This window comes from Grus americana, chromosome Z (genome assembly GCF_028858705.1).
Source record: "Grus americana isolate bGruAme1 chromosome Z, bGruAme1.mat, whole genome shotgun sequence".
NCBI classification, from domain to species: Eukaryota; Metazoa; Chordata; class Aves; order Gruiformes; family Gruidae; genus Grus; species Grus americana.
Window position 1 is genome coordinate 45,473,890 of NC_072891.1, and position 12,740 is coordinate 45,486,629.

At 36.3% G+C, this 12,740-nt stretch overlaps 1 protein-coding gene across 17 annotated transcripts in view; it reads right to left on the bottom strand.

Moving 5' to 3' along the window:
• Positions 1-3,449: 3,449 nt before the first annotated feature.
• The window catches only part of AGTPBP1 (ATP/GTP binding carboxypeptidase 1), a 75,992-nt gene continuing 66,701 nt past the window's right edge, over positions 3,450-12,740 (bottom strand). For all 17 annotated transcript variants that reach the window (XM_054808819.1, XM_054808817.1, XM_054808816.1 and 14 more), the window contains one exon: positions 3,450-4,131. In XM_054808819.1, the coding sequence (XP_054664794.1) occupies positions 3,954-4,131 (178 nt within the window). In that variant the 3' untranslated portion in view covers positions 3,450-3,953. The remainder of the gene's footprint in view (positions 4,132-12,740) is intronic.

The following is a 12,740-nucleotide window of genomic DNA, read 5'->3' on the forward strand; positions in this document are numbered from 1 at the left end:
CAGTTTGGACAACAGAGCTTGTGCAGGAAGTTGTTCAACTTAAACCAACACGACAGATGTCATTAAGTAAACTGCGTATGTATTTGCCAAAGTGACATTGATTCCAAGTGCTCTTTTCAGACAGCTCCATACAACTAGAGCATCTGCTTCTATCTTAAGCTTTCCCTCAAAAAGATGTCTCAAATGTTAAAATTGCTACCACAAAACATAAAAATGTTAGTCCTCAACTGCAGTCTGAGTTGAATTGTAAAGGGATGACTTACTGAGGAATAAACCTGTGCCCTTCCTAGGTCGGATGAAAAGTCTGTTAGCTACGTGTGAGGGAAGACTCTCACCAAAAGACTTTTCTCTGCATGTGCTCTGCAATGGCCTTCATTGCAGTTTATCCAAAGTCTTCATAAGTCTTACATGCATTGATCAATATGAAGTTTTTTAAGAGTTATAATTCTGTCTGTTAATATGCAAATGGTACTCTAAGCCTGCAGCACACTGACTTTAACTTGTCAGAGAACAAAAATACCCCGTTTTTGAAATGCTAAGCACACCCCAATACTTGCAGGTTGGTACACTGCTGCAAATGCTATGATGAGAAATCCTTTAAACATTTCTAACCAATAACAGGGAAGCAAAGTGATTGTAATTAATTATTATGTATTTTTATTAGTATTGTTATTTGGGGCATGCATAATAACACTGCAACAATTATATCACAGCATTACAATAGAAACTATCTGAAACCTTCAATGTTTGCATTCTGTGAACAGTGTTTACTGCTACTGCAGTCTTATTTGAGATTGAAACCAGTTCTCCCTTGTAAGTCAGGCTGACAAAGCAATCCACCTCCACAACGACCAGGCAAGATTTTGGCACAAACTGCAGTCTTTGCTGTAAGTTACATTACACCAGGGGATGTCACCAGTGAAGACACAATACTAAAATTTGTGCAGCAACTTGATTTATACCTGGAAAGGGAATAAAGTAATTCATCATCCAGCAATTATTTAGAAGGAAGACAGTAAATAACACAGATATAATTATTGTTTATAACCTTATTTGTTGTTATTACTGGAAAAAGATATAAGAATATCTTCTTTTCCTATACAGAATCAGTCATGCGTATAGTAAAGAGCATCTTTTAAAACCAGAAACACACTGGAATGCTAATGTGTAAAATAAAGACAGTCAATTGTCTGGGACAGGCAGTGCTACAGACAACTGATTTGTGACAGTTCAAGCAGCTGCCATTCTTTGCTATCCATTCTACCCATTTATTCAGGGTGAATGCCCTAGTTACCGAATGAAACGTGCTCAAGCCTCAGCTATTCCATTTTCAGCTCAATACCAGATTTCCCACCAAAACAGATAAAAGGGGATACCAGCTTGTGTCTGCCAACACCGCTGCAACAATGGCAACATGTGGTAGAGAAGGGACACACAGCGTGAAGCAGCAACCACTGAGGCAGTTCTTCCCATGACCTGGCATCCCTGTGAGCACGAATGGAGACTCTGCCTCTCAGAAGGCACGTTAAGTTGTTCCACAAAATGTATAAGAGGTAACGGCCTTTGCATTTTCGATAGTGCGCAAGATAAGGACAAAGTTTCACTCTTGCATTGGAAGAACTTCAGACCCACAACTGCCAGACTAGCATCTCATCAAATGCATACATCTAATCTAATGCAGGAGAGCATTAAAATCTACTGTGTAAACGCAAAATTATTGTTTTAGGAAAGTGCCTGTTATCCTGAGCCATTATAGAAGTCATTCATAACTCCTTTGCACAGACTAAAAGCTGTAGAAGACATGAGAACACATATGCATATTCACATAGGATGAAAAGATGATTTTGTACTACTAAGCCGTAATTCTTTCTAAATGGATGGAGTACCTTTCTAGCCTTGCCTGTAGGATGAAAATAGAGTTCCAGGATTAATATAGGTTCATATGAGAACTATGGAGAAATGCACAATGGGGCTGACTAACATGTGGCATCCTGCACCCCTGAAATTCAGGTCAAAATTATTTATGTAAGGTACTGAAGTACAAGTCCTTAAGGATGAATATTTATGTAGATAACTAATATAAAACTGACACAGCAATACAAACATTCCGCACTGCTCTCACTGGGCTGACTTAAAAACAGTTCAAATTCTGTGGCAAGGTTAATCCTTCTGTTTGGCTGATTCCCAAATTCCTCTACAGTTTCAATGCAGAGGGCTTCACTTCACAAGGTATTAAATAAACTTTCTTATTTACAATATGTAGTTCACATAACACAAGGAATGATAATTTTCACTAGAGAGAGAAATCTGTAAAGGGACAAGAACATGAATGTTTCCATGAGACTCTTACGTCTCAAAACTGCATAATTGTTAATATAGATTTAAGCTTTTAAACAAAAATACAGTAGCATATCACAAGGGATCAAAACTTCCCCAGTTTCAGAATCAGGATGGTATGGACAGGCATCGCCAAACAATGCTGCATTTCAAACAGCAGATCCTGGTGATAATCCATCTTCTGACTGAGAATCATTGATACAGTTAATTCTCTTCAAATTTTTTTTTTAATCCTTCTACCACCCTTCCCCTCCAAAATACAGTTTTATTTGCAACAGTAAACATACACAAAGCTCTCATAAGTTAAAAACCTGCTGTAACTTCAATGTGTTATTCTTCATGCTCTTAAGGCCCTTGCACATGCAGCAGAAAATTAATGCCACAATTGGGTCACATCAAGTAAAAATAATTTTGGAAAAATATTTTTCATTGCAAAACATGTCAGTTCTGTAAACAATGGGGTACAACTTCATTTCTCTATTAGATCTTATTCTAAGCAGAGGCAAGAGGCAATAAGAATTAGTAGATGACAGGAGAAAATGAAGAAGTGTGAATCTCATGCCTGACACTTTGACTTTAAACATGAAGAATACAGAATCACAGAATAATTATTCAGGCTGGAAAAGACCTCAGGAAGTTACAGTTCAATCTCCTTCACAGAGAGGGTTAACATTGGATTGAGACCAGGTGAAAGATGTTTAAACCAAAACACACCTTCCCTATTGAAGCATTTAAATTGGGTATATAGTTAATGTGCCCCCAGTGAAGTGAGCTCTTTTTAACTATGTACATATTGAATAAGAAAAATTGAGCAACTGGGTAGGTGAGCATACATACGGTGTACAGATCTAACCACTTCTTGTAGTCATGTACACTTAAAAAACCCCACCACCTCTTCATATTAAACCATGCCTATTTTATGGAAAAGAGTTTTATACAAGTGTGTAGTTCTTGTAAGCACAGGCTGCATTGGTCACTGTGCAAAATTCCCTAACTGTGAACAGACATTGTATCTTGTCACCTAGTATTGTGGCAAAACCATATAATCCTCAGAAGCAAGAAACAAGTGCAACAATTCATACATCACTTTTTAATTTTTAATTTAGTAATTATTGAACGGTTCCAGAGCAGGCACTACGTTACTTCAAACACAATCAAGTATCTTTGAAATAATGTTGAAAAATAACCTCTTCACCTCAGTATACACACACGCATACACACACACATACACAAATTAATTTAGAAAATCTGTACATATATATTTTTCAAGAAGCAGCTCAAAGAATCGTACCACAGAGAATTAGTTCCTGTACTCTGACACACCACAAATTATAATCCATTTTTCTGAAGGACACAAAACGCCATGCAGTGCTATTTAGTAGAAAATGAACTGGTAAATAAATTTATCTACTTAGTGCTAAAAGAAAACACAGAACTCCTTAAATAATACAAATGCCAATTTATCAGGAATCAGAAATATTTATTGTCCTTGAGCTAGGCATCCCCTGGTTATTTGTGTTTCCTTAAGCCTATCCCCTTTGTAGATAAGAATGTGGAAGTATTTGACTATGAAAATCCAGGATACTTAATTTCCTACTGCTAGACGAACAGGTGCTTCAAGGAAAGAGTATCCTTGTTAAATCTGAGTCTGAAAGTCCATCTTCTTGATTAGTTGCCTCATAGTCACCCGCATTATCAGCTAATTCAATGTCTTGATCATCATTACTCTCTGCGCTGTAATCAACTTCTTCAAGGAAGCGAGGTTCATCTTCATCCAAAACGTATGTAGTGGGGCTATAATGCAAAAGAAGTTGCACGAATCACGTTAAAAGTTTTACTTGGAACAATACATTCAGATCATGCCCTGTCCCTATCCTGACATAAAATAATCCAAAAATTACCTCAGGAAAAGGGCAGTTTACCTGAAATAGAATAGATTTTTTTAAATGCACATAGAACAACTGGGAGCCAAAACTGTGTTTGTAAGACCCTGAACTAATTAGTCAGTCATACACAACTCATTATCCAAACGTGCCATGACAAATTAGCTACACAGTACAGACCTAGGCTAATGGCCTGTAAGAACTTAATGTAATTATAGCAGTATCTGAAGTTTTTGCAGAAGGATACAACCTCATAAAGAAATAGCAGTTGCTATAAGGTATAAACAAACTAAAAACCGGATGAGTCCAAAAATTCAATTTGGAAACAAATTATTTTGGGATTTTATTAAAACACGCATTTTACTGAAAAGCATCATGGCAATTACACTGTACGTATCAGAGATGACAAAACAAGGAGTCACGTTTACGCCTGTAACTAAGATTAAGTTCCCATATGAATTGCTTGACTCATATCAGGTCCTCACACGCTTGCACACAGTTAAAATTTGTCTATTAAACCTTGCAGCTCAGAGGCAGTGGATTTAAGGAACTCAGCCACTGCCCACAGAATGGTCTATGCCCTTAACTAATGGCCTCCAACAATAAGAGGACTAACACCTTCAGTGTTAACTGGAGAAAGGTTAAAATAGGTTAAAATATAACTTTCTGATCTTCTCACCTCCCGGGGGGGGGGGGGGAGGGGCAAAAAAAAAAAAAAAAAGTGTTTTCCAGACTCCAGACCCAGTTTTACTAACCACCCATGGGACATAAAAAACACTAAGTACTCCTAAATATTTCATAAGTAATTTTATATTCATATGAAGTCCTAAGAAGGTTTTGTAATGCATTTTACTTAATAATCAAATCATACATGACTGATAGAAAACAGTGAGAATGTTCTTATTCAGAAAGATCACAGGGTACTTGCAAAAATGTTTGCATATTAATTTTGATGAATTTTGTCTTAAGGCACCCAACAGCCTAGCTTGGCTGTGGCTTTATAATTAAAAGGATTAATCACTACTTCTTTCTAGAAGTCTTTCAGGAGCTTAAGTGGGCCACCTGAAATATGCAATGCAATCTCTATTCAATATAAATGAAATCCACAGTATTCATCCTCTACCTGTAGCCTCAATGACACACTACATTGATGTTTTGTGCTGTTCACAGTTAATTCAAATATTTAGACAAGAACAAATAAGAAGAATTATTAGTCCTAGCTTAAAAAACAAAGAGGACAGAAGACCTAAAATAGTAAGAAAATAAATTATCAAAAATTCAATTCAGTCATGGTCTCTGGATTTATGCTTAAAACAATCTGTATCATGGTTCACTAAACAAGCTCATACTTATTAAGCCATGCAAAAAGGAATCCTCCACAAATCTAAACACTCTGAAAGATTATTTAAGCTGTAACTAGGGCAACAACCCACTATGTTGGTTAATGCACTGGGTGTTTAAAATAAAATTGCTTCCATTTAGGAAAGACAAAGAGCAAGGAAAATAACCAGTATCTTTGCTAAGATGCCTCTTTCATTTTGCATGTGGGGAACCCAACACAGCATAAGATACATGCTTCGCATGAAGAACCTGTGGTAGAACCAGCAAAGGAATACAATTTTTCTGTGCTTTTGTCCTAAGATGCTTTCTGCCCTAGGAAGCCACTACCTATCAACACTTCTGAGGAAAAAAAAAAAGTTGGGGGTGGGAGGGAAGTTTAAATGTTGCATTTATTTAAAAAACAAACTGAAAGGAACTTGACCAAATGTATCACATTCCAACAAGTGCACAGCTTTTTTTTTTTTTTTTGCAACTTCTGCTTCTAATCACTTAACACAGATATTTATTTGTTAGCTTTTGTATGCAAGAAATCCACACTGGAACTGCAGGATAGACTATGTAATTCAATTCACAGGAAATGGAGCCATTAAATCTGAACACTGGCCCAATATTAACTAATAATTCTGAATACCAAAACAGAAAACTACAGTGAGCTATGTCAATGACAAATATTTTATTAATCACTGACGATGAGATGTTAATGCATTACAGTAGGCATTTATAAAAATTTGTGTTAGTGAGGTTAATATAGAATAGTAAAGCTCTTAAAAAATTCCATACACTCTTTTTAATAAGTGTCATTATTTAAAAATTAAACTCACATAGTTGATCTAGTTAAAAATGCAACCAACAAACCCTATTTTAAGAAAAAACACAGAACTGGAAACACAAGCAAACCGAATAGTTCGCCTCTTCAAAGTGGCTTGTCAGTTCAAAGAATATGTCCCATTTTATATTGTGTTGAAAAACACACAGGTATATGTATTCAATACATTTTTTTATACTTGTAAAAATTTATTTATTCACATATGTGTGAGCATTTAGGCATGCCCCTAACTTCTAGAAATTCAGCCTCTGTGCACAGTCTTAAAGTCACTGTGTCTGATGTAACACATTTTAGACATTTGCCGTGGCATGTGTACATTCATAATTCTTATCTGAAACTGAGGGATGCTTTTTGTTGACATTTCCCATTTAATAAAATAAAAATCAGCATTATAAATTACTTTATTCAAGAAAAGTACCATTTGAATAGATGAACAGATCTTATTTTCAAAGCTACATAAACCTTTAATGTAGAAACTGGCTCTAAAATCTGCCTCACAATAATTTTAGCTTTCTATTACCGTCCAGGACAACGCACCACAACTTCTTAATCATTTTTTAGTGTAAATAAAAATTATATTTAAGATTATTTTTTCACTTTCCCTTTCTTGAGTCTTCGTTATTCACAAAATGGTATCCGAGTACTTTCTACGTTCAAAGGGGAAATCTGTGTCATATACCACTCATATACATTTGCTTTCCCATGGCAAGTTTTCTTCTGATGTAGCCAATGTTAACCCTGGATATTTAAGCGCCTAGCAATCTTTATTCTAAAGGTTACCATGAATCTGCAAAGTGTAATTATTACCCCACTGTTTTACTGAGGCTGGGTCACAAGAAATGTAGAAATCAAAACACCTGAAAAAAAATCTTGCTCTTTAATCAAATTCTTTATTTGCCTCCCTGCCGCTCCCCACCCTTGGTATATCTTATGACAATGTATTTTTAGCTGCCGTCATGCTGATTCTATGGGTTTTAATTTCCTAACTTTTCCCTTGGGCTGTTTCTAATTAACTTGCTCAATAATCCTTCTTCCTCTACCCCTACACCTCCTGCTTTTCCTTTTAAAAGGAAACCATTATTTTTCCTAGGTTACCAGAGGTTGTTTATCACACAGCTACAGTTCTCTAATGTAAGGGATGTCATAATCTGTGTATCTTCTTTGAAGTCACAGCAGTTAAAAGAGAATATTATATGAAAACCTGAAGTTTTGCAGATTTTACTTAAACAACATTTTATAGGTAAAAGATGAACTCCTAAATACCTGATTAATATACCTGATACAATACTATGGTCTTAATGTTTATGAGAAACTTTAAGAATATGCCTTTCATTTAAAAAAGAGTATTTTCTATATCACTTGCCATTGAATACACTGAATTTAGGAATGAATACAACTTTTTTCTAAAACATATTTTAATTATTATTTAATGACAATATCTTACTATGTTGTTTCTTATTTACATTAATGCTCCAAACATATTAAAAAAATAAACTTATTCACTAACATGGTATATTTTTTCAAAGTAAAATTTTATTTATCCCTCAAAAGATATATTTGGATTTTTCATTATCCATATGACTCAATTACTGAGGAATTAACCCACAAGCTAGATGCAAGCATTACCAATTTCAACTCCATGGAGATCAGCAGTTTTCTGAGACTACAGGAGAAGTGTATACATTTTAAAACTTTGCAAGAAAAAAAAAAAGAAATATTCCCTGCCAAACTACAGAGAGTTGCACCTACTTGGGGGGGTTGGGAAAGGAAGGAGAGAAAAATCTGAAGAACTAATGATTCCTTTTAAAACTGGATTGCCAGGGGAAGGAAAATTTTAGAGGAGTAAGAGAGTCAGGAAGTATCACAAAGGCATCATTTCTCCACACTTCTCATTTCCCTTTAGGGTCTATAGTCTCTTCTAGGGATCTGCAAAGCTGCCGCAGTAGGCAATGTCACACATGCAGCTACATGTGCTGTCCCGTTCAGGAGATCTTCACCTGTGTTTTTCCCAAATAGTAAGGATATTTCCTCAATGGAATTTCCAGGGCTAAAGAGGAGAACATGTCCAATTCTTTGCTAAGCCGTAAGAAGCTGGGTGTCCAAATCCCATTTGATTTTAAATATCCCCACTTTTAGAGTTACAAAATTTCACTCCACAGCTTAAAAAGTAATCTCAACACTTTGTGCTGTCACCTTGAAATACATTTTGTAAAACTCAAAACTGGATTAAATTAGTTGGATTCAACAATCATTGACTGTAACCCATACTAGTATTTGGATCATACTACCAGAAGTGGAAGAAAAGCTTGAAAAATGGTATGAAGAACATATAACCTGTTCATCATACTACTTTATTTTTTTTCTATTTTTTTTTCCGGATTACTAGTTTCCTTATTTAGCCCTAGAGAAGACAAACAGTACTCTGATGCTACAGTCTACACAGATAAAAAGCAATTGCTTTCACTTAGGCCAGAGGAGGGTCTTGGTGCATGGGCACTGCCACCAGGCCCACCAGTGAAATTCTGGGCTCGTCTTTGATAGTTTTTCCTTCCAACATTCTGAAAGGGTGTGGCAGATGTACCCAAAGCCCACGGGAAAACCTTCCCGCCACAGTTTGAATTATGCCCACAGGGCAACGGCCATTTCAGTTGATGGGAGACAAAGCTGAGGTCTTCAGCCAGTAGGAGGCCTACATGACCATATATGACCACAGGACAGATTCTAATTGGGTATAAACGGAGTCCCACGAGAGCACCATTTTGAGTCTGTGTCCATCAGAGCAGCGGGTCTGCGGTCAGAGGCTCTCCCTGTGGGTTGGGACGTCACCTGTGGTTCATCTTCTGTACAGACTGAGAGACCTCATCTTAAATGGGTGAGTGATTTCGCATATTTGGGTCATCAACCATAAACCTTAGGAGCTCTTAAGTCAGTAGTGTAGTACTAATATCGCGACTGACATTCTGAACCTGTGTATTGTTTATGTCTGTTGGAGCCAGAGCGGTTTCAGTTAAAACAAAACTTATGTTTTCCCCTTCCATCTTGTAGAATAAATCTTTTTGTTTGTTTGTTAACTGGACTGGCCTAGTTTGTGAGGTTCTGTGACAAAGGGACAGACAGGACAAAAGTTGCAGCATAAGATGCCTTCTTTGCAATTAAGTTGTACTCCTAAGGTACAGGAAGAAAGACTAAGAAAAGCTCAAATACTGCAGGAGAGTAGGAAGCAAAAAACTTTTACTCCCAGGTGCAGGAAATTAGAAGTATGCAAATGTCTGAGCAAAGTTTAAGAGTTATTAAGGGGGAGGGAAATAAAGTAGGTAAAACCCAGTTTCCTTCTGGCAGCCCAGAGAGCTCCTTGGCAAGGAGATCTTGGACGCATTCTACTGTATGTACCCCTCACTCCTTGCCCCAGCAGACTGATGTCCCTTCTCAAGTGTAAGATTAAGTGCAGGAAATGGATTTTGCATCAGCTTTGTTCTTTCCCACAGCTCCTTTTGGCATCTACTTTTTCTACCATTTTCTAGACAAGCTGGGTCCCAGAAACTCAGACTGCTTCTCTGCTATAATTAAATCAAATTAACAAACAAAAATACACCATGTTCTAGAACACACCAATGAGCCTCAAAACAATCAATGAAATGACTAGAATTTCCAAAAAGAGGTCAAGTTATTGCGCAAAAAATAATTCCAGTAAATCCTAACAGTTATAACTGCAGTCATGTGTTTCTGTTTCATTGCATACAGACCCTATCAAACCTGTCAGCATTCCAACTATAATTCTTACTACAAGATCACTATTACATTTAGTCTAATCTTTTCCATTTGGAATTGGAAGGGAGGACGGCGGGAACATTGTCAAATGGGTTTGAAATAATTAAAGAAAAATAAAGTGTTTAATTCATCACTTAAAATGTTAAAGTGCACTGCCAGAGGGAAATAAATCTACTTATTGCTTTATTTTTCTTAAGTCAAGTATGTTTCAGACATGGTTCAAAATGAACTCATGGAAACTGAGCCTATGTGTAATGAAATACTGGAGACATATTTTTAAAATATTGACATTTACTTGGTCATTTTAAGTACAACTGGTAAAACCAAAAAGAATTTGAGAAACCCTCAAAATCATTTGCAAAAAATAAAAACAGTGCTTCTGTGTGGTTAGACTTTAATGTTTAAACTTGCCTGCTTATCCTGTACAGCATTAAAATTGTGTTTTTGTAAAAAGTAATACCAGTAACATCCAAAATATAAAGGCAATAACTACAATCTTATTCATTTCTCTACTCTAACGTCACAAGGACATTACAGCCGTGTAAAAACTACTCTCTTTTATACTTCATGAGTTTTCACCTGCATTTTCTGTAGGTCAGGTAACTTCTGATTCATCTCTAATGGTAAGTAATGAGCCGTGAACCATGTAAGTACGAGGAAAGTATAAGCAGTACTTTTATTATAACAGAATATTGGGAATGGAAGTCTGGGCATATACAGCATGGAATTCTGTGACTATCTTCTGACCCATGACTGTCTCTGAACAGGAATGGAAATTTAGCTTTATAAATTTTCTCAAGAGAGGCTCATTGTATATTTCCAGCACACAAGTGAACAGATACCTAATAAACAGATACTGCAGCTGATAAATACTTTTAATATCTTGTCTAGAACCACATAGAAACACTAAAACTTCAGCACTTTGGATACAAGGATTGAATCAAAGGACAAATGGACAACATATTTCACAGATTTGGTATACAGGTTTCAAGAGGTGTTAATAAAAACTGCTTTTTAAAGCACTAATAGGAAAAAAAAAATTAAAATTATTTCCCATTAATTACAAAGAGAGGGACTTCTGCTGCACAGAAAAGTAGTCAGATCCTTACAGGGGGATGGAGAAAGAAAACCCTACTGAGCAAACTTTTCCTCTGAACAGCAGTGAGGACTCATATAGGTAGGGAGTCCAACTACCCTGTGCTTCAGCTGTAAGAGTAGCTAGAAATACCAGCCACCAGCTTCTCTACATTTCATTATCATCGTCATGGGAAGTGGGAAAAGGAGAGCTCAAGAGGTTGATGAGCCTTACTAGAGGTTATCACTAGGGGCTGGTACTCATCATATCCATGGAAATTAGTTGTAACCTTCTAGCAGAATGTTCTGGAGTGCCTCTCACACCCCCAGGATGACAAGAAAAATTATGATTATGGAATGTGAATGAACTGCAACATCTTCAGGCACTATCCAATTGTCTTTTTCACTGTACAAGGGAAACACAGCATAGCCTTGAAAATTCATTCAGTGATTACACAAAAATACTGCTTAAATAGAACCTACCTCCACCCCTCCCCACAAAAAACCCAACAACTATGAAAGACCAGGGGAAAATCCATGCTGAACCACACTTTTCTTCAGCTGTTAAAATTGGAATATTTCTCACCTTTTTCTTTTTTTTGAGGAGGAAAGATCTCAACACCTAATATGCCCCTGTCTAGAGTACTTCCTGAGACAGTACAAAGTGGATTTCAATAGAGTTCATTAAAAAAGATTATTATATTAAAATTTATTTTAAATAAGATCCAGAATAGAGGAACATGGAACATTATCCCTTAAAAGAGCTTACCTTTACCTACAACCTGTTTTGCAGTATGTGTTTCAGTTCTGAATATAAGCCAGTCCCTAAAAACAAATAACATGAGACTTCCCCTCTAATTATCATCATCGATAAACAGTACATGTTTTTGAATATTCTGCTGAGACATGCAGCGAGTGCTACCAAAGATAGGAAACTTGGACCCCAAAGATATCTGGCCCAAGTGTTGTATGGGCATATTTGTTGGGAAGCAGAATAAAACTGCACTGTTCTAGACAGATTTTTCCAAGTAACTGAGGCAAAAAGTCTGGCCTAAGGTATACAGCAGTACTTGGCTTCTGAGCCTCCAGAAACAAAACCTGGACCATCTCTTAATTCCACCTGTGGCACTATTAATCCCTTTAGCAAAGAATGAAAGAAGATAATGCGTAAACATAAATTATTATAAGGCATCTTTATTGCTAATAGTGGAGGTACTGTGAACAAATTATAGTTTCTTGCTTATGCAAAAAATGATGCACATAAATGGCTTCTATGGCACACAGCACAGCTATCAAAATAAAAAGTAGTCAACATAGTTATCCAGATAGCAAATTCCTATTATCATGCATAGAGATGGGTCATTCCTGTCTCGGAAGGATACTAGAATTATAATTTATTTTTTTTTAAAATCTAGTCATGTTGTTCAATATTTACTAGAAGAACGTTTTGCCAAACTAGGTATTATGTAATTAAATGTTTTTCAATGTTTTAATTAGAGATGATTGCTTAG